Source organism: Nelusetta ayraudi, unplaced genomic scaffold (genome assembly GCF_046127955.1).
Source record: "Nelusetta ayraudi isolate G7.1 ecotype Tasmania unplaced genomic scaffold, CSIRO-AGI_Nayr_v1 ptg000089l, whole genome shotgun sequence".
NCBI lineage: Eukaryota > Metazoa > Chordata > Actinopteri > Tetraodontiformes > Monacanthidae > Nelusetta > Nelusetta ayraudi.
Window position 1 is genome coordinate 557,442 of NW_027466139.1, and position 21,673 is coordinate 579,114.

General features: G+C 43.4%; 3 protein-coding genes across 5 annotated transcripts in view; 2 read left to right on the forward strand and 1 right to left on the reverse strand.

Moving 5' to 3' along the window:
* The first annotated feature begins 64 nt into the window (after positions 1-64).
* degs1 (delta(4)-desaturase, sphingolipid 1) lies at positions 65-5,206 on the forward strand. The gene is made up of 3 exons (XM_076046088.1): positions 65-314; positions 1,728-2,470; positions 3,559-5,206. Exons 1-3 carry the CDS (start codon positions 233-235, stop codon positions 3,703-3,705), a joined length of 972 nt encoding a protein of 323 aa, XP_075902203.1. The 5' UTR covers positions 65-232; the 3' UTR covers positions 3,706-5,206.
* Positions 5,207-10,968: 5,762 nt separating this feature from the next.
* tk2 (thymidine kinase 2) lies at positions 10,969-15,125 on the forward strand. 2 transcript variants are annotated; one of them, XM_076046078.1, is made up of 10 exons: positions 10,969-11,196; positions 11,985-12,017; positions 12,130-12,204; positions 12,411-12,464; positions 12,643-12,732; positions 13,036-13,109; positions 13,319-13,407; positions 13,703-13,782; positions 13,869-13,949; positions 14,301-15,125. In XM_076046078.1, the coding sequence occupies exons 1-10, from the start codon at positions 11,104-11,106 to the stop codon at positions 14,394-14,396; spliced, it is 765 nt and encodes a 254-aa protein (XP_075902193.1). In that variant the 5' UTR covers positions 10,969-11,103; the 3' UTR covers positions 14,397-15,125. The 2 variants fall into 2 exon arrangements, with proteins under 2 accessions (XP_075902193.1, XP_075902192.1); XM_076046077.1 differs by having other exon boundaries at positions 10,999-11,196; positions 11,980-12,017.
* Positions 15,126-15,857: 732 nt separating this feature from the next.
* The window catches only part of LOC142901529 (inactive phospholipase D5-like), a 35,549-nt gene continuing 29,733 nt past the window's right edge, over positions 15,858-21,673 (reverse strand). For both annotated transcript variants that reach the window (XM_076046075.1, XM_076046076.1), the window contains exons 6-10: positions 21,071-21,268; positions 19,957-20,093; positions 19,639-19,804; positions 19,457-19,547; positions 15,858-18,993 (exon numbers count right to left, since the gene is read on the reverse strand). In XM_076046075.1, coding sequence (XP_075902190.1) covers positions 18,458-18,993; positions 19,457-19,547; positions 19,639-19,804; positions 19,957-20,093; positions 21,071-21,268 — 1,128 coding nt within the window. In that variant the 3' untranslated portion in view covers positions 15,858-18,457. The remainder of the gene's footprint in view (positions 18,994-19,456; positions 19,548-19,638; positions 19,805-19,956; positions 20,094-21,070; positions 21,269-21,673) is intronic.

Here is a 21,673-nt window from a genome sequence, read left to right on the forward strand (position 1 = left end):
TCCAGTCCAGAGGGTGGCGGTAATGCACTAATTGTTGCTTGCCAACCGCCAAGAAGAAGACGGGAGGAGTGTGTTGACGAAGAAGAAGAAAACTACGACGACGGCAGTAGGTTGACGAAAAAGAAGTGAAGGAAAGACAGGGGGACGTTTACGAAAAAGACGGAAAGGGAGGCAGGACAGCTGTAGGTTGTCGAAGCAGTGAAAGGAGTTCCTCTACCAACTTTGCCTCAACATGGGAAACCGGGTGGCTCGCGAGGACTACGAATGGGTGTACACGGAACAGCCGCACGCCGATAGGAGGAAAGAAATCCTGAGTAAGCGAGTTTATCTCTTCTTCTTTTTTTATTGACTTTAACTTGTGCTGTCAATATGCACTCGGCATACTTTGGCGTGTTGTTGGTTAAACACCTCTGCTATTCGTTCGATTGGTTATATCACACTGACTTCTTTCTAAACTCTTTATCCCGATCCGTTTTTTTTTTGTTTTTTTTTTACGCTAACGGTTCAGAAACGGCCCTCAGTCGGGGTTTGAAGAGAGGCTCGGCCCCGCAGCTCAAATATCACGAGTTAAACAGACACCACCTCGAACATGGCAGGCCTGGCTAATACGTTACATTTTAATATATTCAGATTTTGACATTTTACGCAAAGCAACGCAGCAGCACGAAGAGCCGCGGTTGTGCCACTCCCTGCCAAGGCAACATTGCTGGGTTGTCAGGAAACCACAGTCGGCCCGCTTCAGATGTTGCACAACGTAAATATGTTATATTCTTAAAATGAACCGACGACTTACGTTCCCCTCCCTCAATCCAAACTATTTACTAGATATGGCTCAATGAAGGCTTATTTGTTTTCAATGTTTTTTTTTTGTTGTTGTTGTTAAATGGGAAACTTGAACGCAACAGTAGCTGTGACGTAACGTGCGCAGCTTCTGAAGCCGCGAGGTTGCGCCGGTACGATCTTCAGCGTAAAGCGCTGGTTGGAGCAAATGTTAACGGTTCATCGTATTCCTCTTTTTTTTTTTTTTTTTTTTTTTTAAAGTCAGATTAAATGGCAGCAGCTCTGCACATTTCGTTATCAAACTTTACAAAATACTGTGCGCGAGATTCTTCATTCGCTTTACTTTTCATCCTTGGTGCACATTGCCTTGGGCTCTCTGACTTTTCTGGTCTTTTACTCCAGAAAGTAGATTCGATTTCCTGCAGAGTATCTGCCACCAAAGTAATGCATGCAAGCTGACCTCACTCATGTGTGAATGAAGCCAAGTGAAGGCAACAGTAACCGTGGGGGAGGGGAACTGGTGAAATGTGAACTGTAAACACAGGTTCTGTCATTGCAGTCGGTACAGTATTTTTTATTTTTATTTTTTTTACCCAATATGCACACAATATTTCTCTGCATTTGTGAGTTTATATATGTGTGTACATTACAATAGAAATTCACACAAGACATAAGAACATTACATTTGACATGATTTCTTAGCGCGTTGTCTTTTGTCGGTTTTCTTCTTCTTTTTTTTCTCTTTCAAATAGATTTGATTAGTTTTTATCATAACAAAACAAAACAGACAAACAACATAACAACACACATGTACATACATACACACTGCGCTTAGTTACGTCAACCATCCTGTATGATGGAGGTACGTTTGTCGGTTTTCTAGCGCTCTTGTTTTATTTTGAAAATTGACTATGGAATTTACCAAGCCGCTCTCCTTTTCTCCGCAGCTAAATACCCACAAATCAAGTCACTGATGAGTCCGGACCCGAGGCTGAAGTGGGTTGTGTGCACAATGGTGGTTGTGCAGTTTTTAGCTTTTTACCTGGTCAAAGATTTGAGTTGGAAATGGGTTTTGTTCTGGACGTATGCCTTCGGCAGCTGCATCAACCACTCGCTCACCCTGGCCATTCACGAGGTCTCCCACAACACGGCTTTCGGCAACAGCAAGGCCATGTGGAATCGCTACTTTGCCATGTTTGCCAACCTGCCCATCGGCCTGCCCTACTCGGCCTCGTTCAAGCGCTACCACCTGGACCATCACCGCTACCTGGGCGGCGACGGCGTGGACGTGGACATCCCCACCGAGTTCGAAGGCTGGTTCTTCTGCACGCGCCTCCGCAAGTTAGTCTGGATCGTCCTGCAGCCGCTGTTCTACGCCATCCGGCCGCTCTGCATCAACCCCAAGCCCATCACCCAGCTGGAGGTGACCAACGTGGCGTTCCAGCTCACCTTCAACGTCCTGCTCTACTGGCTGTGGGGGGAGAAGCCCGTCGTCTACATGCTGGCCGGTTCGCTGCTGGGGATGGGCCTGCATCCCATCTCCGGCCACTTCATCGCCGAGCACTACATGTTCCTGAAGGGCCACGAGACCTACTCCTACTACGGCTCCCTCAACCTGCTCACCTTCAACGTGGGCTACCACAACGAGCACCACGACTTCCCGAGCATCCCGGGACGGAGGCTTCCTGAGGTGAGCTGAGCTCTCGGTCGTCGGGCAACTCCAGTTCCAGGACTCGCAGCGTCTGTGAGCTAAATTTAGCAACCAGGTTTAAGGGTCCAGCTTGCATTTTTGTGCCATTTAACAGTGAGCAAATTGAATGAGGATTTTTTTTCTTCAATGCTAGTATGGCAAAAAAAAAACCCAAAAACCTGTGTCTTTGTAAGAAGGAATATATAGACAGAAGAAAAACAAATTCTTTGGACTAATTATACATGTTTTATTACATTTTACTAAGCAGTTAGTAAATTTTGCTAGCAGTTTTGAAACTTTTTCCAGTAGAAGAAAATTTATTACAATAACCCCCCCCCCCCCCCCCCGCCCCCCCTCCAGTTTTTAATATGGTTTTTAAAATCTAATTTCTATCTGACTCCAGTTTCACCACCACGACATTTAATGCACCTTTTACCCCAAGTGGCAGGATGCAGTCCTTATCTCTTGTGGAATTTCATCAGACGTGTGTGTCATGTGAACTCCCCCAGGGCTGCCACACACACACACACACACACACACACACACACACACACACAGTTGGTGGGCATACAGAACACAGCAGGTTTAGACGCGTACAGTCTGCCTGCAGGGACGCTGGCAGTCGGCAGTGTGGACACACCTTCTCATGCTATATTTTTACTTTACGACTTTCTCCACTGAAGGCATCACATAGAAGAGCAAGATATATGTAACTATGCAGCAAAGAAGAACACGTTCCACAGCTCTAAAGATGCTTTTTATGAAAGGCGGCCGTTTGGAGTGTGTGTGTGTGTGTGTGTGTGTGTGTGTGTGTGTGTGTGTGTGTGTGTGTGTGTGTGTGTGTGTGTGTGTGTGTGTGTGTGTGTGTGTGTGTGTGTGTGTGTGTGTGTGTGTGTGTGAATATCGGTCCCCACCTTGAGAATGCTGGTCTGGCTTTTACCTCTACGCTGCCCTTGACGTGTTTTTTTTTTTCCTCCTTTATCCTGTGTAGTTTCAGCAGTGTGCAGTTTGTGCACGTTGCTCTACAGCACCGTGGTGCAGTGCGTGAACGTAAAGGTTTTGTTCTTGTGTCGCCGGCTCGTTCCCAGGTGAAGAAGATTGCTGCAGAATACTACGACGACCTGCCGCAGTACAGCTCCTGGGTGCAGGTTCTGTACGACTTCATCATGGACGACTCGCTCAGCCCGTACTCTCGCATCAAGAGGCAGCTGAAGGGTGACGTCAAGCAGGAGTGAGTCGCCGTCGCCGAGGCTTTCAACCATTACAGCGACTGTGTGAAATCTAACGGCCGTGTTCTGCACATTAAAACCAAATTTTTTTAAAAAAAAATTTCTTCCAATTTTGCCTAATATATTGATGACACTTTTAGACGTATATGAGCTTGAGTAGAATCAGCAAATCAATTTCAATGACGTTCAAGAGAAATTGACTTTCTACGCGAAGATATATCGACATAAATTGTTATTCCAACATTTTAAAAATTTCTAGTTGCACACTTTTTGTAATGGTGATAATTACTGCTGACCTACTGAAAGACTACTAACATACTTTTTGCTATTGCTAATTGTCAAACGAGGCGTCGACCTCTGCTTATTAAGGTTTTATGTGGTCAACACATCAACTGTAGAAAAAAAAATATATACATTAAGCTTCCTGTCTGAACTGTTGTTTAGGTTCCTTCAAATATTTTAAACGCATTTTTTTTTTTTTTTTTTTAAATCCTTAAAATTCTCAAATTGATCCCATACATGAATTGGTCACTGGGGATTGGAGCCTGTTGCTATTGACACAGTGTGTGCTGGTTGGCTGGTTGGCTGGTTGGCTGCTGCATCTCCAGGGTGATCCAGTGTGTTTTCACATGGTGCTGCGTAGACAACCAGAGAGCCCATCACCAGTTCTGGCGAGTGTGTGTGCAAGGCCAGCAAAGCGCCTGGACTGTCACTGTTGCTGAGTCAATGGCAGGCGGTGGCAGCCCCGCTCTTCTTCTTGCTGTTACACAGCAGCCGTCACCTCCAGCTGAAAGAGCACACGACGATGTTTTAAGACTGTTTGTAAAACGTTTCTGAGGCGGAGAGAATACCCGAATAACTGCAGTATTACAAACGCAAATTCTTGTATTTTGACCTTAACATGTTTTGAATGTACACGTCATAGACGGCGAAATTGGAGGGTTAATCGATATAGACAAAGCTTTTTGTGTTGCGAGTAGCAGCAGAACAACAATGTGTCGGTCTTCTAAATGCAAACTGGTCATCACATCACATACCTCTATGTTGCACAATGCCACGACCTGTGAGCAAGGCATTCCATTGAAACAACATGCATTAGTTATATTTATTATGATGCATGTTGTTTGCAATTTTTTTTTTTTTTTTGGTTTTTTTTTGGCATTTCCAGGGTTCCTCCTTCTAAAGTTGTAACATTTTTAAATGAACAACAACATGCAGTGTGTGTGTGTTTGTGTTTGTGTATGTGGGAGTTTCAAATGTGTAAGTGCCTTGAAGCTTTTTTGTCCTTTTAACTCCCTTTGTTTTTGTTTCTTTTTTTAGTTGTTGTTCTGTTGTATTGACAAAAACTCTGTTGTCACTGAACTGATTTGTTACATTAAGCAAACATTGATGTCCTTTTATTATTTATGATCTACCAACAGAACTTAAACAGCCCTTTGTGTTGGGGAACTTACACCATCCTATGATTTCTCTGGAACGATTAAAGGTTTTCTTTGCTACATGTAAATTCTGGTCTTGTTTTTTTTTTTTTATTACCTTTATATGTGTGTGCGTGTGTGTATATATATGTACGTACACAGTATATATAGTGAGCACAAGACCGTCTGGGCGGACTGGGAGTGCCCCCTACTTGCAGGCAAGAGAACTGCCTGCCTCCTCACTGCCTCGCCGAGCATCGCACGGAACTGGTTACACAACGAAATTATTTTATATCGCAGGATCTATTAAAAGCATTGGACACATTGGAAACAGTGGCTCGCTCTCAGCACAGTTTGGGAAGGGTTGTGCCGTATTCACCCAAATAAGGAGCTGATGAGCAACTGTTGAGCGTCATCTGCTTTATTTGCGAGCAGAAGCGATAAATCAGACGGACAAAAAATACAAAATAAAACCATCTGTGTACTGATTCAATATTTTGTTTAACAAAAGCTTGGACGATAACAATATATTTGATATAATTAGATCTTAATATTCAATATATGATAATATAATCCAAGTAGTATTTTTGCAAATGCAACCTAAAAAAGACAACAACAACACCAATAGCAACAACAACAACAACAACAACAACAACAACAAAAATCCATCACAAGATCTGAAGAGCTGGGGGTTGGGTTTACAAACACTGGAAGTTTCAGTACATGGCAGTTTTATCACTACATGGTCAAATGTACGAACCAGAGAATTAACACAACTGAAGTAATTAATGACACGAGAACAAGTGAAATATAGAACAGGAACTGCACCAAAAGGTTATGCACTCTATGAAGAAGAAGCAGTAATCTGATTGCCCTTCATGTGTTTCCCTTATTCATCACGTGACATCACGTTTTATACTGATGACTTTCTGTGGAAAAGTATACATATAAAAATAAATAATAATAGAACATATGTGAACAACAATAAATCTGAAGCTGCTTAAATTACATTCTCGTGAAATTTTTTTGCGTCAAAATTAAAGGGGCACTAAGCGATTTTTCACCACTAGGGAGCGCAGCTTAGCACAGCATGCCAACCAAAACAAAGAGGCTCTTGAAACCACTTCCTGTTTCCAGGGGCCACTATCGGTGACGGACCTTCCACTTACACATCATCATTTCAGCATTATGCAAGTTAGCATGCCCAGCTAGTTCACGCTACATTCAGACGCTTCATTTGGAGTTCATTGCAATGCAATTTGCATGTGTTTTCTGAAGATGAGCCAGATGTAGGAAAAAGGTTGCTTCTCGCTGTTTACGATGGCGGTTAGGCAACTGTTCCAAGTGGTGAGACGAGGCAGACACTCTCACATGCTGATCCACATGCTTGGTCAACAAGAGGACAGTGAAGGGCTCCAAGTCAACAGGTGTGAGATGTGATGTTGGAACCCAGATGAAACAACACCGCTCGAGCTCCACAAAGCAGTTTTCATTACCTGATATCTGACAGTGATGGAAAGCTACGAGTATCCGTTTAAAGGTACTGTGTGTAAAATCTTGCCATCTAGTGGTCAGATTTTAGATTGCAGCATTAATTTGTCCGCATCCCCCCCTCTCCCAAGCTTGCCAGTGAACTACGGCGGCCTGTGCACACACACCTGGGTACCTTGTCCACTTTCTTCTTGGTTGATTTAGTTGAAGACGCCGGAGGAAAACCAAATTACTTTTTGTACTGCCAGAATACACTTTTATTAATGTATTTATGGGCAGTTTATTTCACTTTTATCATCATAAAGGTCATAAATCAAGCCTACTTTTTACACACAGGACCTTCAGGACATCCCCTTTTGCACAATGGAATGGGTCACGGGCTTCAGAGTCGCACGTTTGAAAACTTTCCAGTGAATCATGTAAATCTGCGTTTCCTCCGTCATGTCAAGAATGGAATGAGTCCAGTTAGTCGACAGACGCAGAGTTGTTACAGCTGCAGCAGACTGGTGTTAGGAGAGAGTCAATCAAATGAATCCTCTTCCACCTGCTTTGCTGGGCGCTGGTAATGGGTTGATGGCTCTTGGTCTTGGCTGCGTGCCTGGCAGTCTCCTTGATCTGCAGTTCCAGGTGTTTCTGGATGGCGACGCCCAACTCCTCAGGGTCCACGGAGGCCCCGTACACCTCCCAGGTCATCCCCTCTGCATCCCACTTCACCTCCTTCACTGGGGAATTGGCAGATCCCACCAGCCTCTTTTCCTCACCACATTTTTGAACTTGCGCGTCTGTGGTTTTGCACTGACTCTCGTCTGACAGACAGATTTCTGGAAATATGTGAGGATTATTATTCTCCCCTGCCTGCACCCCAAAATCCTTTGTCTGTACGTGGGCCGTCATCGTCCCTATTTCTCGGGTCATGGTCCTCACGTGACCGCCAGCACTGCTGCAGCACTCATCTATACAAAAGTGTCTCTGGGACTGCTGTCCAGGTATGCAGGGTGGCTTGCGCATCCATGTGCAACCCAGGTCGCAGCACTGAAGCAGGTGTTGAGCGTTCAGGCCCGTCTCACTGACAGGTGACGTAAGCTGAGGCAGGATGAGTTGGTTCAGGACTGAGGGAGGCGCCAGAGGCTGATGTTGATCACAGGTTGTTTCAAATGGGTCCGGCGGGTCAAGTGGGCCACGTTTAGCATGACAATGGGCTGGAAATGTCTCCTGGAATGTCGGATGATGGATGTAGGGGTCAAAAGGTTCCATGTTAGGTTGAGATGGAAGAAAGTCCCTATTGTGAACAACTTCCATTTGAGGCGCCGCTGTGCGAGAGACATAAACGCAACTTATTAGTGGCTTCTGTGCAATTTCTTCTCCATTGATTGATTTTTGGCAAATGGCGACATTGTTGCACTGCTGCTGCAGTTGCAGGGGGTGCTTGTAGCATGAATGATGATCGGCTCTTCGGTGATTACTACTTTCTTCACGGCTGATAGGTTCACAAATGTCACTGTCCAAAGCCTGGTCGGGGACAAGCTGCTGAAGCTGAAGTAAAGGTCCTGAAAGACCTGCGTGCACAGGCTGGGTAGGGCTTCTCCCATGATGCTTTTCACTGCCACTCTGGGATCTGGTGACATTCATTCCCAGCTGCTCCTCTGCTTCACTGCAGCAGTGTGAGGTAGTTTGTGTTTCTGGCTGAAGATGAGGGCAAGCTGAAGTCCAGGAGGAGTCTGATTGTTCTGATAGTCTTGTCACCTCCTCACCCTCTGGAACGCTGTTGGTTGTTTCTCTTGTGGAGGGATTTGTCACATTGTCTTTGCAGAGTTGACTGATGACCTCATTGTGCTTCCCTTGCCAGTTGCAGTCTGAATGGCTTTTATGTGTGGAACTGAGTGCGGCTTGAATAGCGCTTGAGGTCACCACAGGTAACTGACCAGGTGGCATCGTGTCCAAGGGAACAGTTGCCTCCTGCGGGTGAAGCTCTGACACTGGATATCCAGCCGCAGCCATTTAGTACCTTAAAGTGAGCATACAAAATATTATATCTGAGGATTTTACAGCTTTAATCAATTTAGAGACAAATGTTGCAAAATGGTAAAAAAAAAATAAAAAATCAATATACCAAAAATAGTTTGGTATTGAAGGGATATTTGTATATGTATATATATATATATATATATATATATATATATATATATATATATATATATATATATATCAAACAGCAAGCATGCATATCTCTGAAATATTGTATCCAAATGTGACAACATAATATCAAAGAGACAAAAACAGTATGATATAAATGCTGTTGGATGATTTCAGGGATGTTATGGAAAAAAACAACAACGACAGTACTGTCAGCTCAAATTTAACATTGCAAAGACAGTGAGGACAGTTTAAATTGAGCCTGTTTGCTTTTCTTTTCTTGCACTCTAATTCTAAACAACAAACTGCTCTCTGTCTGGCAGAAAATGAAGAGAAAATGTGAAATAAGAAAATTGTTTGGTAAATGTTCAAATGTCTTTGTGTTTAAATAGAAGCAGACATTGACAGGCTACGCACTGAACCTTTACATTGAACAATAACGACACAGCCAAGTGTCTGGAAAACTACAAGCAAACACCTGTGAGCCATGTATGATAAATGCAACTGCAGTCTGGACAAATACTTGATAAATAAAAAAGGTTATGATTGAGCTGTTTGCTAGGTCTGCTGTCCACCATATCCACCAGTGTATCAGTGCAAGTAGTGTACTGAGATAGACTGAAACCTAGACAGAGCACTCCCTCACATTTTGTTATGTATATAAAAAAATTCTTACAATAGCTGTTGTTTAAGCATTTCAACTGAAAATCTGGAAATATGTGTATGAAGACACTGATTAGGGTCCTTGTGCTAAAATATCCTCATTGACAGTCACTATTAAACAACAAATCAATATGCAATAGTACAATAATGCAATTCACATATTACACTTGTATTATATACAATATATATGTACAAATGTATTTTGGAACTTACCTCTCCCGGTGAATGACTCGCCAGTGAAAGTGAGTGACTCTCTCCTCTCCTCTTTCCTTTTATCTTCAAGACGTTCAACTCTTCATCAATCAATCTTTCACTCAATTTTTCATTCTACCTCTTTGATGCCTCTGCTGTCAAGCTCGGCTGCATTCTCCTCCCGTCAGCGTCAGCAGCCGCAGACTGTGCACAAGATGGAGACCCCGAGATAATCCTTTGCAACATCTGATTGCAAATGTGAGGATGCAATCTTCAAATCCCTTCTCCTAAGAAGGAAGGCTGGTCAGTGCTTGCCTTGTCTTGCGTTCATGGGAGGCGAGAGCGGGGGGATGGGCAAAATAATGAGAGGGTTTAGACATGCACGCAGCGTCACTGTCTCTGCACGACAGAAGAAAGCTGGGCTCATGCACGTGTGAATGTGCACAAAAACATAGAAATCTCTCTTTCCTGCACCTTTGCCAAAATATTTTGCACCAGATGTCAGTTTTGGCTTATGTTTTATTTTTCCGAGTTGCTATTCTGTCACAGCTGGTCGCGTTGCCAGGGCAACCGCAACACTCAAGAGAGCTAAGCTTTTTCCCCCCAGTGGGCTGAAGGAAAACAGGAGGCAAAAACAGGTAAGTTTGCATCCTCTGCTTGGATCAGATGTTAATTATTGACAGAATTTGTTTTTAATAAAATTATTCAATTACAGGGGAACACTTTTCATGAATGAAATTGAGATGCTGTTGCAAGCCTTGAATTGAAGAAGGCAAAGATAGCTAACAGGCAATATGAAAAAGTTAATCATAGTTTAGAGACAATGGAAATGTGACATAGGATGCGTCCACACTTCAGTCTCCACTCTGTGGCAGATTGAAATGAAATTTCATCATCCCGACTCTCAAGCAGGTGAGTGTACAAGCTTCCCTCTCAACCTCATTAACCAATCAACTCGTGAGGCCAGCCTAGAGGTGTTGTCCATATTGTCAGCCTCTTCCTCCTTGGCTCTGTGGTCCACCCACTTCCTGGTCACCCACCTCCACCTTCTCTCCTTCGCCCATGCAGGAAATGTGGTGCTAGCTGCCTTGCTCTGTTTGTGTATGTGTAATCTCATTTTTCCGTGTTCAACTTTCAATCAACCTTTGTTTGCACTGCGCTGGATCATAACCAAAGGCGTCCTAAAGCCTTTTTTTTTTTTTCGTTTTTTTTGTTGCACAATCAGGAGACCAAACACCAAACCGCAAACACCAGTTGTTGATTCGGTGCACTCAACATAATGGATTTTGACAACGCTACATTGTAGGTAGAGTCCACATCGGCTGCCGTAGGTCAGGGGGAAATGACGTAACCAGGAAGCAGGCGGAGTTAGCGTCAAACCTCGAAGTGCGCACTGACAACATGGAAACTTATAGGAATCAACACTGACAGGCAGCAAGGTTTGCCATCATGTTCAGACACACGGCGGGTTTCTTTGGACGGTGTCGTCAGGCGACGATGTTGTTTAATGCCAGTAGGTTTAAAAGAAGTAAAAACCCTCTTGCTGGCTCCGTCACATGGTTTCAGAGCAGAACAAGCAGCGACTCACAGCCTGCGCGAGGTAAGCAGCAGCAGCAGCAGCAGCAGCTTTACTCCTTTTATTCTGTCTCAGAATGTCATAGCGCATTAAAACAACCTCAATTCCATCCGTATTGAGGGTGTTTAGCACCAACAGAAGCGCCAGACATTGCAGAAGCGTAACGAGCTTAGCAACCGCAGTGTTTATGGTGTTATGTCCCGACTGGTTTCCAGTTTAACTGGTTTTCCTGATCGAACTGACAGCAGACTCGTCACAAATTCACAAACATACACATCTATCGACACAGCGAACATGCTTCTGTAAGTGAGCACTACTTATAGTGACATTTATGAAATGGACTGGACTCTACTTCACTCAAAAAAAAAAAAAAAAAAAAAAAAAATCTGTCCAAGATCTGACCTCTGTGAGCCACCGTGACTCAGCAGAGTACATTAGCATCCAGGTATACTTTAGATTTGACAAAAGCAGTACACAAACCTTTTTTTTTTTTTTTTTAAGTATTGTAATGATAAATAATTTAGCTCCGCATCGCATTATAGAAAGAGAATAAATCAGCCAAACATTGACAGACCAGCTGCCCCGTCTGTCTGCTACTCCTCAGGAACAACAGCTTCTTTTTTATTAAATGTTGACATTTGTGGTTCATCTAAGCGCATGTAAACTGCATCAGATCTATTTGTATACTGTGTTGTCATAACAAAGTTATTGACTGGCACTTGAGCAATTGTAGACCTTACTGGTATAGTCAATGATTTAAAGAGAACGTGTGTGTGTGTGTGTGTGTGGCTTTGGCTTCTTTCCAAGGGAAGCTGGTGAGAAATGGACAAGATCGAAAAGCTGTGGTGAGTTTCTACCATGCAGTCATGGATTTAACCATGTGTTTTCATTTTTGTGTTATGACACTAAAACATTGTTGATTTTGTGTCTTTGTGTCTGTGTTGTTTTGCCTTCTAGATCTGTGTTGAGGGAAACATTGCCAGTGGCAAAACAACATGTTTGGAGTATTTTCGCAAAAATCCTCATGTGGAGGTATGTTGATTCTATATGTCCTTGAGTAATGTAACTTCTATATTGCAAGACAGTTGCACTGTGAATAGTGTCGATGTGAGTCATTTTCATTTCTATTTTCCAATTTTGTTTGATTGAAGTTAATTTAAAAAGTAAATAAAAAAGCATAAAGTCCCCTGATGCTGTTAATGCAGCGCTTCTCTCCTCTCCTCTCCTGCTTTTTAAAGGTGCTCCCAGAACCAGTCTGCAAGTGGAGGAATGTTCGGGGACACAACCCACTGGTGTGTGTCATACCTTGTCAATTATCAGTAGTAATGACAACAAAAACAACAATGGAACCTTGTACACAATCTTAAAACAGGACCTTGGTCTCCTTTCTTCTTCTACATAATATTACACCATGTACAAATGTGTCATCTGGTTGATTCCCATTGTGTTTGTTGTTTTTTGCGTCCACAGGCGCTGATGTATCAGGATCCTGAACGCTGGGGCATCACACTGCAAACCTATATTCAACTAACAATGTTGGATGGCCATCTGTCATCAGGGGTGAGCAGACATCAGCTTTTGAGTTATACACAATGTCATTGTAGGCTTTAATTACTATTGTCTATCTAAAATGCAATGCATTGTGCTGTTCAGATCCCTCAGTTCACACACAGTACACCAGTAGAAATCCCTTTATTGCTGGAGCAACCGCTGCAGCTCAATTTTGCTTCTGTTATGAGACATGGAGTCTCTCTGATGATGTCCATGTTTCATGCATACTGTGCAAACCTGCAGCGCAGACCAATGGTCAAACTAGAAACAAGGGAATCAGGTGTCCAAACCTCCTGTAATTGTTTGTTCTAGTCGGCCGCTGCGAGGATGATGGAGAGATCCATCTTCAGCGCCAAAAACATCTTTGTGGACAATCTGTTTAAAAGGTAAGGTGCACGTGGTAAAATGTAACTGTCCTAAATCTATGGTTCTGAATTTCTGCTGATCCAGTTTCAACACTGGTCGCTTGAAATGCACTTCTCATTGTGGCAAATACGAAAATGATCCTCAATGAAGATTCCAGCATTGTTAAAATAACAGTTTATACGGCTGTGATCCATCAGTATAGTTAACTTGTCCTTGTTTTTCCCTCTAGTGGTAAAATGCCAGAGGTGGACTACGCTGTTCTCTGCGAGTGGTTTGACTGGATCTCAAGTAACATTTGTATTCCAGTGGATCTAATAGGTGATAATACACAGTGCACAACTCCAACTCAGTTTTTAATAAATGTTATTTTGACAAAGTTTTTAAAAAAAGATATGTTTTGATGTAGTTTTTAGCCTGAACAATATCAATACACGTACATTCAACCGACCCTTCATGAGTTCTGTGACACCCAAGTCCTTCACAGGAAAATGCCAAACAGAGGTGTAGGCCCAATTGGGACCAGTTGTAATTTTTCATTTTATTTTATTTTTTTTACTTTTTTTTTAGAACCTCATTGATGTTCTGTTCTTTTGTCTGCACTGTCCTGGTTTAGTTTATCTGCAGACTTCACCTCAAATCTGCCACGAGAGGCTAAAGCAGAGATGCAGAGCTGAGGAGAAAGTCATACCACTGGTGAGGATGAGGACGTCCACCACTTGCACTTTGCAGATATAGTGTGGATGCTTCATTTATATGTGAATATTGTGTGTCCTCATCAGAATTATTTAGAATCCATCCACCATCTGTATGAGGACTGGCTCATCAAGCGTGTGTCCGCCCCTGTTCCTGCGCCTGTTCTTGTAAGTAGGCACTTACATCTGCCCTTTCCGTGTATAATTGGTGAAAAGAACTTTGTCTATGCAACTGCTCAAAGTCAAATCTATTAATGATGCTAAGAACTGGGCAATTATGATTATCTAATGTCTGATTTTCAAGTTATTTCAGTGACCATTGCAGGGTTATCTTTCTTTAACAGAAATGTGCCTGGAATGTTAGTTTCCTCTCTATGAAGAGGACCCTGCCTTTGGCCAGGCCACTGTTGTATTTGTTTCTAATCTGTCTTCCCTCAACAAATAAGGGGATGCTGCGTTTGCTGCCGTGTATGTCTGCTGTTTCTAAGCACCGAATGTTTCTTCTCTCTCTTCTCTCAGGTGATTCCTGCTGACGATGACCTCCAGCAGATGCTGCAACTGTATGAAAGAAACAGTGACAAAATTCTTGCAACCAACTTTCTCTCACGTCTTTGAATACACAGTTTTCAAGCATAATGTGCTGCAATTTTAAAAGCTCCAATATTTAAACTACCATCAGTTGAACTATCTACATGTCAGGACATTTGTTTTTTTTTTGTTTTTACATAATATAATGCCATTTTCTTTGTCTGTAGTGTGTGTAGCATGTGTGTGTTTGCTGTTACAATCTTCCCACGGAAATCCAGTTTGCAAGGCCATGAAGGCTAAAGTCGCCAAAACTGCACTTTAGCATCATGACTTTGGGGGACATTCAAAAGCCTCTCCAGAATGTAGCGTGAGGGAAGCAGCAAAATAGGTCACATTGTTGTTAGGGACCACGCCCAAAGAAAAAGCTTGTTGTACTTTCAGTTAACTTACATCTCAGAGTGTTTGAAAACAACAACGTAGTTGATAACACCACCTTGAAGTCCACACTTTGGGCCTGATTTACTAAGTTCCCAGATCGCGTGCACAACATTGGTTTGCACATGGCAATGCAAGCACATTGCATTGCATGTCGCCTTGATGTTCGCGTTTTATCGGGATGTTTGTTTGTCATTGTGTTGTCTGTTCTTAAGTGGAAAAGCAATTCTACACATAACAATTCAGACATTACAGATGCACTGCACAAAGTAAAAAAAAGTTACAGGATGCTACATCATTCCTAATTTTTATTTATTATTCTGCATTTTATTGTGTTGGAAGAATTTTCAGTGAAAAATAAAGTTTGTTACATTAAATTAATTCAGCTGTCATATTTTTAAACTACACTTGGCCGGGTTTTTCTGAACGAACCCTTCTTAAGGAGTTAAGAAGTCTGGTAAGAAGGTCGCTAATGCTTTTTGGTGCCAGGTTTTTGACTGCAGTACTCCGAGTGACCACTGGGGGAGAGGAGGGGAGGGAATCGCCGCACCGCCATATCGCACCATATTGAAATGCAACTCAGCGTTGAAGAGTCTAACATTAAAAGTACCAAAAGTGATTAACAAAGCAGAAATTGCAACGTATTCTGTGAGTTTGTATAGCGCATGCGCACATGACATCAGGAGTTGATTGTACAACACGGAAGTCGGGGATTAAAACGAGTGAGTCGTTCAGTCAACAACGGTGTTCGAGTCTCATTAAACCACATTCAGATTATTAATTAGAAGGATATTCATTTGGTTGTATCAGTACATTTCCAATGATGATGAACGAATAACTGCAGAGTGAAGCATTCCACACTATTCTCTTGATTATAGTTTTTCAAGAGACAGCGATTAAACATTTGTTTGTCCCTACCCGGCTGCCTCACAAACATGGCGGTACAAGATGGCGATCCCCAGAGACCGAGACACTCGCAAAGAAACGGTAACACCAAAGTTCTGCTTTTATACACCAACACAAAATAATTTATGTGCTCGAATTTCAAACTTTTGCTCATTAATCATTTTCTTACACAAGGCACCTTTTAATATAAGATTTAAGCAAACAGACTGAAAAGCCAAAAGTATTTTTATTCAGATTAAAAACGGCATTCACGATCTCAGTAGTGTGCAAGGCAAGTGAGTATACATTCCTTGTAAAGTAAGGATACACATGATTTCTGTATTATCATTGTCTCGACACAGGCTCCAGTGCACACATAGTAAAAGGCAGAGCATGCAAGCAGCAGTGGTCCCGAAAAGATCCCACAAAGTAAAGGTAGGCGACGTCAACAAGCCTTCTGTAAAGGGGTTAAAGTGAAGCAGTGACTATAGTGGTTTCATTGTGGCGACAGAAATAAACCGAAACAACATCATTAAACATTTTTGTGTGTGTGTGAAAATGTCACTTTTCTGTCAACTCAGGGAAGGACAGATAATCATTGCACACAGAGACGTGAGAATTGAGAAACATTATGTAATTCCAGACCAGCTGTCTAATCACAATGAATCATTGTGGTCTTGTGCTTTGCAAAATATCTGTGCGCGTGTGTTAAGGTAAAAGTGCATCATACACTTCTCATGTGTTTCATCATGGTTTATAGCTTGTAAATTATTTCACACCCCACTCCCTAATCCTAGGCGTGCGAAATGTTTTACACAAAGAATTACATCTCTTTCATGATCTCTCAATAATATAACAGAAACATAAATGAATGGTTATCATAATTCCAGTCTCATTAATACTATTACTTATTGTTATGTCTTTAAAACCTTTAAATAAGGTTTGGTATACAAATAGCAGCTGTTAAAAAACACGTTTTTGTCATTCAGTTTTAAAACACTGTAAAATGTGTAAAATAATTCTTGCTCCTGAAATCCTCTAGATGGCAGAAGTTCCCCATTAAATGCAGATCAAGTTGAGGGAGCGTATAGGTATCAATTTCCTCGGACATACATCTGTTAGGTGGCTGTGGGTATCATGTAACTGGCTTACGTTCAACATGCAGAAAAAAACTGAAACAAATGTTGTATAATAAATAATATTGACTAGAGGTAAGATTCTCTCAAATTATCTAATCAGTTTCCTGATTTGCCATAAACGTTTGTTGCAACACCAACAGCTGTCCTGCATAGTGAATACATAGACCACAAAGAAGTTCCTTAAAAAATCCCCGTCTTTAACGTCTTTAAAAGTTCACAAAGAAATACGCAAGCGTCTTAAATTGAAATGCAAAAAAAGAGGAAAAAAGGCTCAATCCAACATAAAGTGCTCTTGTTAACAGTCACACACGTTTATCTGGACCTGTGTTGTTTTTGTGAGTCAGGGTCTGACTTTCCTCGTCCTTGTGGTTAAAACTGCAGCTGTCAAGCTCTGTTAAAAATTCATTGTATTGATTGGGATGACAACGGCGACCCTCTGGTCCCTTCTTCTTCTTAACTGCAGCTTCAGTGTGTGTTCAATAAGTCACACCATTACATTCAGAATGGTTCTATGGATCACCTTTTAGTTCCTCCCGTGTGCCCAGGCTGTTGGAACTGGATCTGAGATCAATAGCCCTTGTTTCTTTAAGGAGAGGTGTTTGCCTTCGACTGAGGGCGTGTCTCAAATTTCACACCACAGTTTATTTTAATGTTAGAAACACAGTAGAAAACGTGAATTGAACCTGATTGTGGTCTTCCTACAAATCAAACATTTACACGCATAGGTTTACATTGTCTTTTTCAAAGTCGTGTGTTTCTGAGGTTTTGATTTAGATTTGGTTACTCTTTTTTTTTCTTTTTCTTTTTTCATAATTTTCTTTTTTACAACTTTAGCTAGCAGTGACGTAAGAAGATGTTTTTATTTCAAGGGACCGTGGCCATGTTCTACGCTTTTAGTTCAAAAGCTTTAGGGAAAGTTTTCTTTATAGTGCAAATGTTGTAGAGCTCTCAAGAGGATTTGTCACATAATGCCGTGAAATATGCCAGTTATTGGTGATGGATGGATGGATGGATGGATGGATGGATGAATGATGGAGGGATGGATGATGGAGGGATGTGGATTTGGATTAATACTAGTTTTATCCTTTAAAAGTATGTACGAAAAAAGTCTTGCCTTTAGTTGCATACATTTTTCTATCCTTTTGGAGGTCCATTATTATTAAGGTTGTTCTAAAAGATTTGAAGATATTATGTTCATTCTAAAGTTTTCTGTACTCGCCCAGCAGCTTGATCAGCAACTATTTACATGAAGGCCGAGCATCTGCCTTGTCCCTCCTTTCATCCGTGTATAGGCATGCAGGTATTGTTCCTACTATTAAAGGGTTATACATTTCAGAAAATCACAAAGAGCTTCTGTTGACATATAGGGAGTGGGCTGCCTGCAGGATCGCAGCCGTTTCACTGCTTCGGAGACCTCAACAGGGTGAAATATAGATTAGATTAGTCCTAAGGTTGAATGGCGCTGTTACAGTGTCATAATCAGTTTCTTTTACGTTTAACATTTTGGTTAATTGTTAAAAAAATAAATAAATAAAAAGTCCATCAAAAGTGCCAGAGCCTCCTTCCTGAGTTCATACATGCAAACCATCATGTCCTTTAAAACAGCAATCATAAAATGCTACGACGACTTCATGGAGTCGGGACAGAGAAGCTTCCTGATCGAGGTAAACCCCCCCCCCCCCCTGGTGGTCACAGGGAGCCATTGGAAATCTCTCTGCTGCCGCTGCTCTCGGCCGACAGGCCATCCGGATCCATCAGGTTGTCTTTGTCCAAGTTGTCTTTAAGTTGCGGCTGCCTGTCGTCCGGGTGACTCGTCTTGCCCCGCCCCCTCTCCCCGTGCGGCACCAGCCCATTGGCCGCTCCTTGGTGGACTTTCCCGTCCCGCCGCCACGTCTTTGGCGCCGCCTCCCCGCCGTCTTTAGGACTGTTCCTCATGGCCGCCGGCTTGCTCTCCAGCTGGCCCGTGCTGAGCGGCGCCCCTGCCGCTCCGCTGTCCAGGTGGGAGGCTTTCACCGACTCCAGCCTGTTGAGCTGGTGCTTGTTGCAGACGGGGATCTTGTTGGCCTGCAGGGAGCGCGTGTAGCGCGAGTTCCAGTCCCTCTCGAACGCTGCCCGCAGCTGCCCCACCACTGTGGAGTTCCTGTCCCGGAAGCCCTCCGGCTGACTGATCACCAGGCCCGCTCCCGCGTTGAAGGTGAACTCGTTGCCCACCCAGTCCAGGTTTCCTGCCACGAAGAAAAGACGAGCAAAGTTTCTTTTTGTGAGAGAAGCAAGACAAGCACTCTGCGACGAGTTGAAAACGGAGGGGAAACGAGTTTCGAAAGGAAGCTCCTCCCCTCTGACGGTCAAAACGATGCAACGATGATGAGAGGATCGATGCCACTTTCTCGTCTGTGCGATAAGTACAGAGCCGGAGCCACTGGATGTTGAGCTGAGCTCAGCATAAATACTGGAAACAAAGTTGGAAAAGCTGGCCTGGCTCTTTTAGAACATACCAAAACATGAATGTCAGCATCTTTGAGGACTGTTTGTTTTTTTGTTTTTTTGTGACAAATCAGACAGCGAGGCATTGACAGGAAAGGGAAGACACATTCATCAAGGAGGTTTTTGGAATATTTTTTGTGCTGACCAATAACTCCTTGAAAAACAATATTTTAAATAAAAAGACGAGGAAGTCAATGTGCTCACCTAGATAAATGGCTCGTTCTGTCACCATAAACCTGTTGAAGTTTATTCCCTGGAAGCTGCCGTCTCTGAGCACTCTGGGGTTGAAGAACTTCTGCACGCACAGACAAGACAATAAGCGATAAGAGAGTGAACGCCGGCAAAACTGAGATGAATACAGAAAACGGTGGTTGCCTGGCGCTCACCGCTTCCAGGGAGCAGTTGGCCTGCTCCATGCACAGGCTCCTCAGGGACCAGACAAAGTTGAAAGTGAGCGGCTGAGTATTTTCCCAGCAACTTATCAGCAGGCGAACGTGGACCTTCCTCAGGATCAGAGCCTCCCGGATAAGGCCGTCGATACGAGACCAGTACCTTGGCACGCAGACAAAGACAGTGGGGGTAGAAATGTGGGCCGGCAGCCAGTGGGACACGCAGGGCCCGACACGGGGTTTAATCACCAGTATCAAAGGCAAGGCCGGCCCTTCACCGTCGGCCTCCTGTTTTAGAGCGGCAGGGTGTCTAACCTGTGAGCGTCTCTGCTCAGGAGTGGCAGGTAGTCGATGAGGGAGATGTATATGAAGTGGTCAGCCTCCTGTATGACCCTGGAGATGGCTTCAAGGTCGTTGCTGCGGTCTTTGGGGATTAAGACGTCCGGCGAGGTCTGTCATCAGACACAGAACAGCCAATCTCTGTCGTGCATTTCGCTCACTTCTCTGACAACTTTTAACTGGTAGCAAGCAGCGCTGTTATTGGTCTCACACACACAACGTTCATTCAATCTTTTTTTTTTTGGGGTGGGGGGTGCGGGTGCTCTTTACACCCTGAAATAGTAAAGAAGGTTTGCTTGATTCCCTTGAATTGACGAGGAACCAGCAGGAGAATTTTTCCCGAGTGTGCGAACATCTCGCACTTCCGATGTTCCTTGGCCTGAGTTTGCGGGCGTTGTCAGCATGCCTCACCACTGCAGGTGGGGATGACATCACTAACCATTTGTCTGCATGACGAGGACAATCCTGAACGTGTTCTGCAGAGATGCAGATGGGAGGGTTGCTTTACTTTCACGTGTTGGACCGTTGGTCCAAATTTCCTTGTCATGTCCTTTGCTGTCAAACGTGAACTTTATGTTACGGACTGCGATTTGGCAGCAATATTACCAATACTTTGCTGCTTTGCAAGGCTTCACAGTTGCGGGCAGCCACACATGGGTGTCTCTTATTTTTCAACCCTGACTGCGTTGCACCGGCCGTCGGCCTTGACTGCACGCTGTCTGTGTGCACAGCAAAGTTGTTAGTAGCAGTATCACGTCCACATCCAATCCTACATGCAAGGCCGTCGAGTGATGGAAGCCCACTTGACAATCTGATGAAAATCACTTCTTAAGTGAACCTGACAGTTGTCTAGTTCTCTGAATAAAGAAGATTCAAGCTGCACCATTTTTGGGGCGACCTGGTGCATTTCACCGAATTTTAAATATTGATATGGGGTCGCATTTTACGGAGAAGAAAATAAAAAACAGGTGATGTATATTTCATACTGATGGACCGGCATCCTCGGGCAGTGAGTCAGCATGCACTCAAACTCTTACAGTCTGACTGCAGCACACACAGCTGTTACTATTTACACCCCGTTGTCACCTACAGAGATGTAGGCCTGAGCCTTTGTGCTGTTGAACGTCAGCTCCAGCGGTTCGTTCCTGTTGTAGAGGGCGAAGAGCCGCTTGGACCAGAAGGAAGGGATGAAGTCTTTGTACTTGAGTCCCCAGTATAGGTTGAACACTCGGTGGAGGTCCAGAGCCAGACAGCTGCACTCGGACACCAGCACGCCCAGCTCCTTCCTCTGCAGAGCAGACGAGAAACGAGAGTCAGAGCTCTGCTTGTCGTTGAACGTCTCCTCCTGCCTGTTCCTCACGTCGGCCACTTCCACACCTGCTGTCCAGCCAATGAGTGGCTGTCATCTATCGTCACAGCAACAGCAGAGGACTGGAAGACTGACACAATGCAGATTCTCCCTTTGAATTCTAATATTCGCCACTATTCATCTTGCAGTATTTCCATCTCAAAGGGGAACTCGTTGAATGCAGGTTCATGGTTTTGTTGGCATCTACATTATTTTTTTCCTCCCTCTCTCTCTGCACAGCCAGTCTGTCCTTGAAGTGCAAGCTTGCGTCAAATCTTACGTCTAACTAGGGCAAATTCAACTCTTTTCTTCTTGCTTTCATATCACCAGTACTTTGATATAATA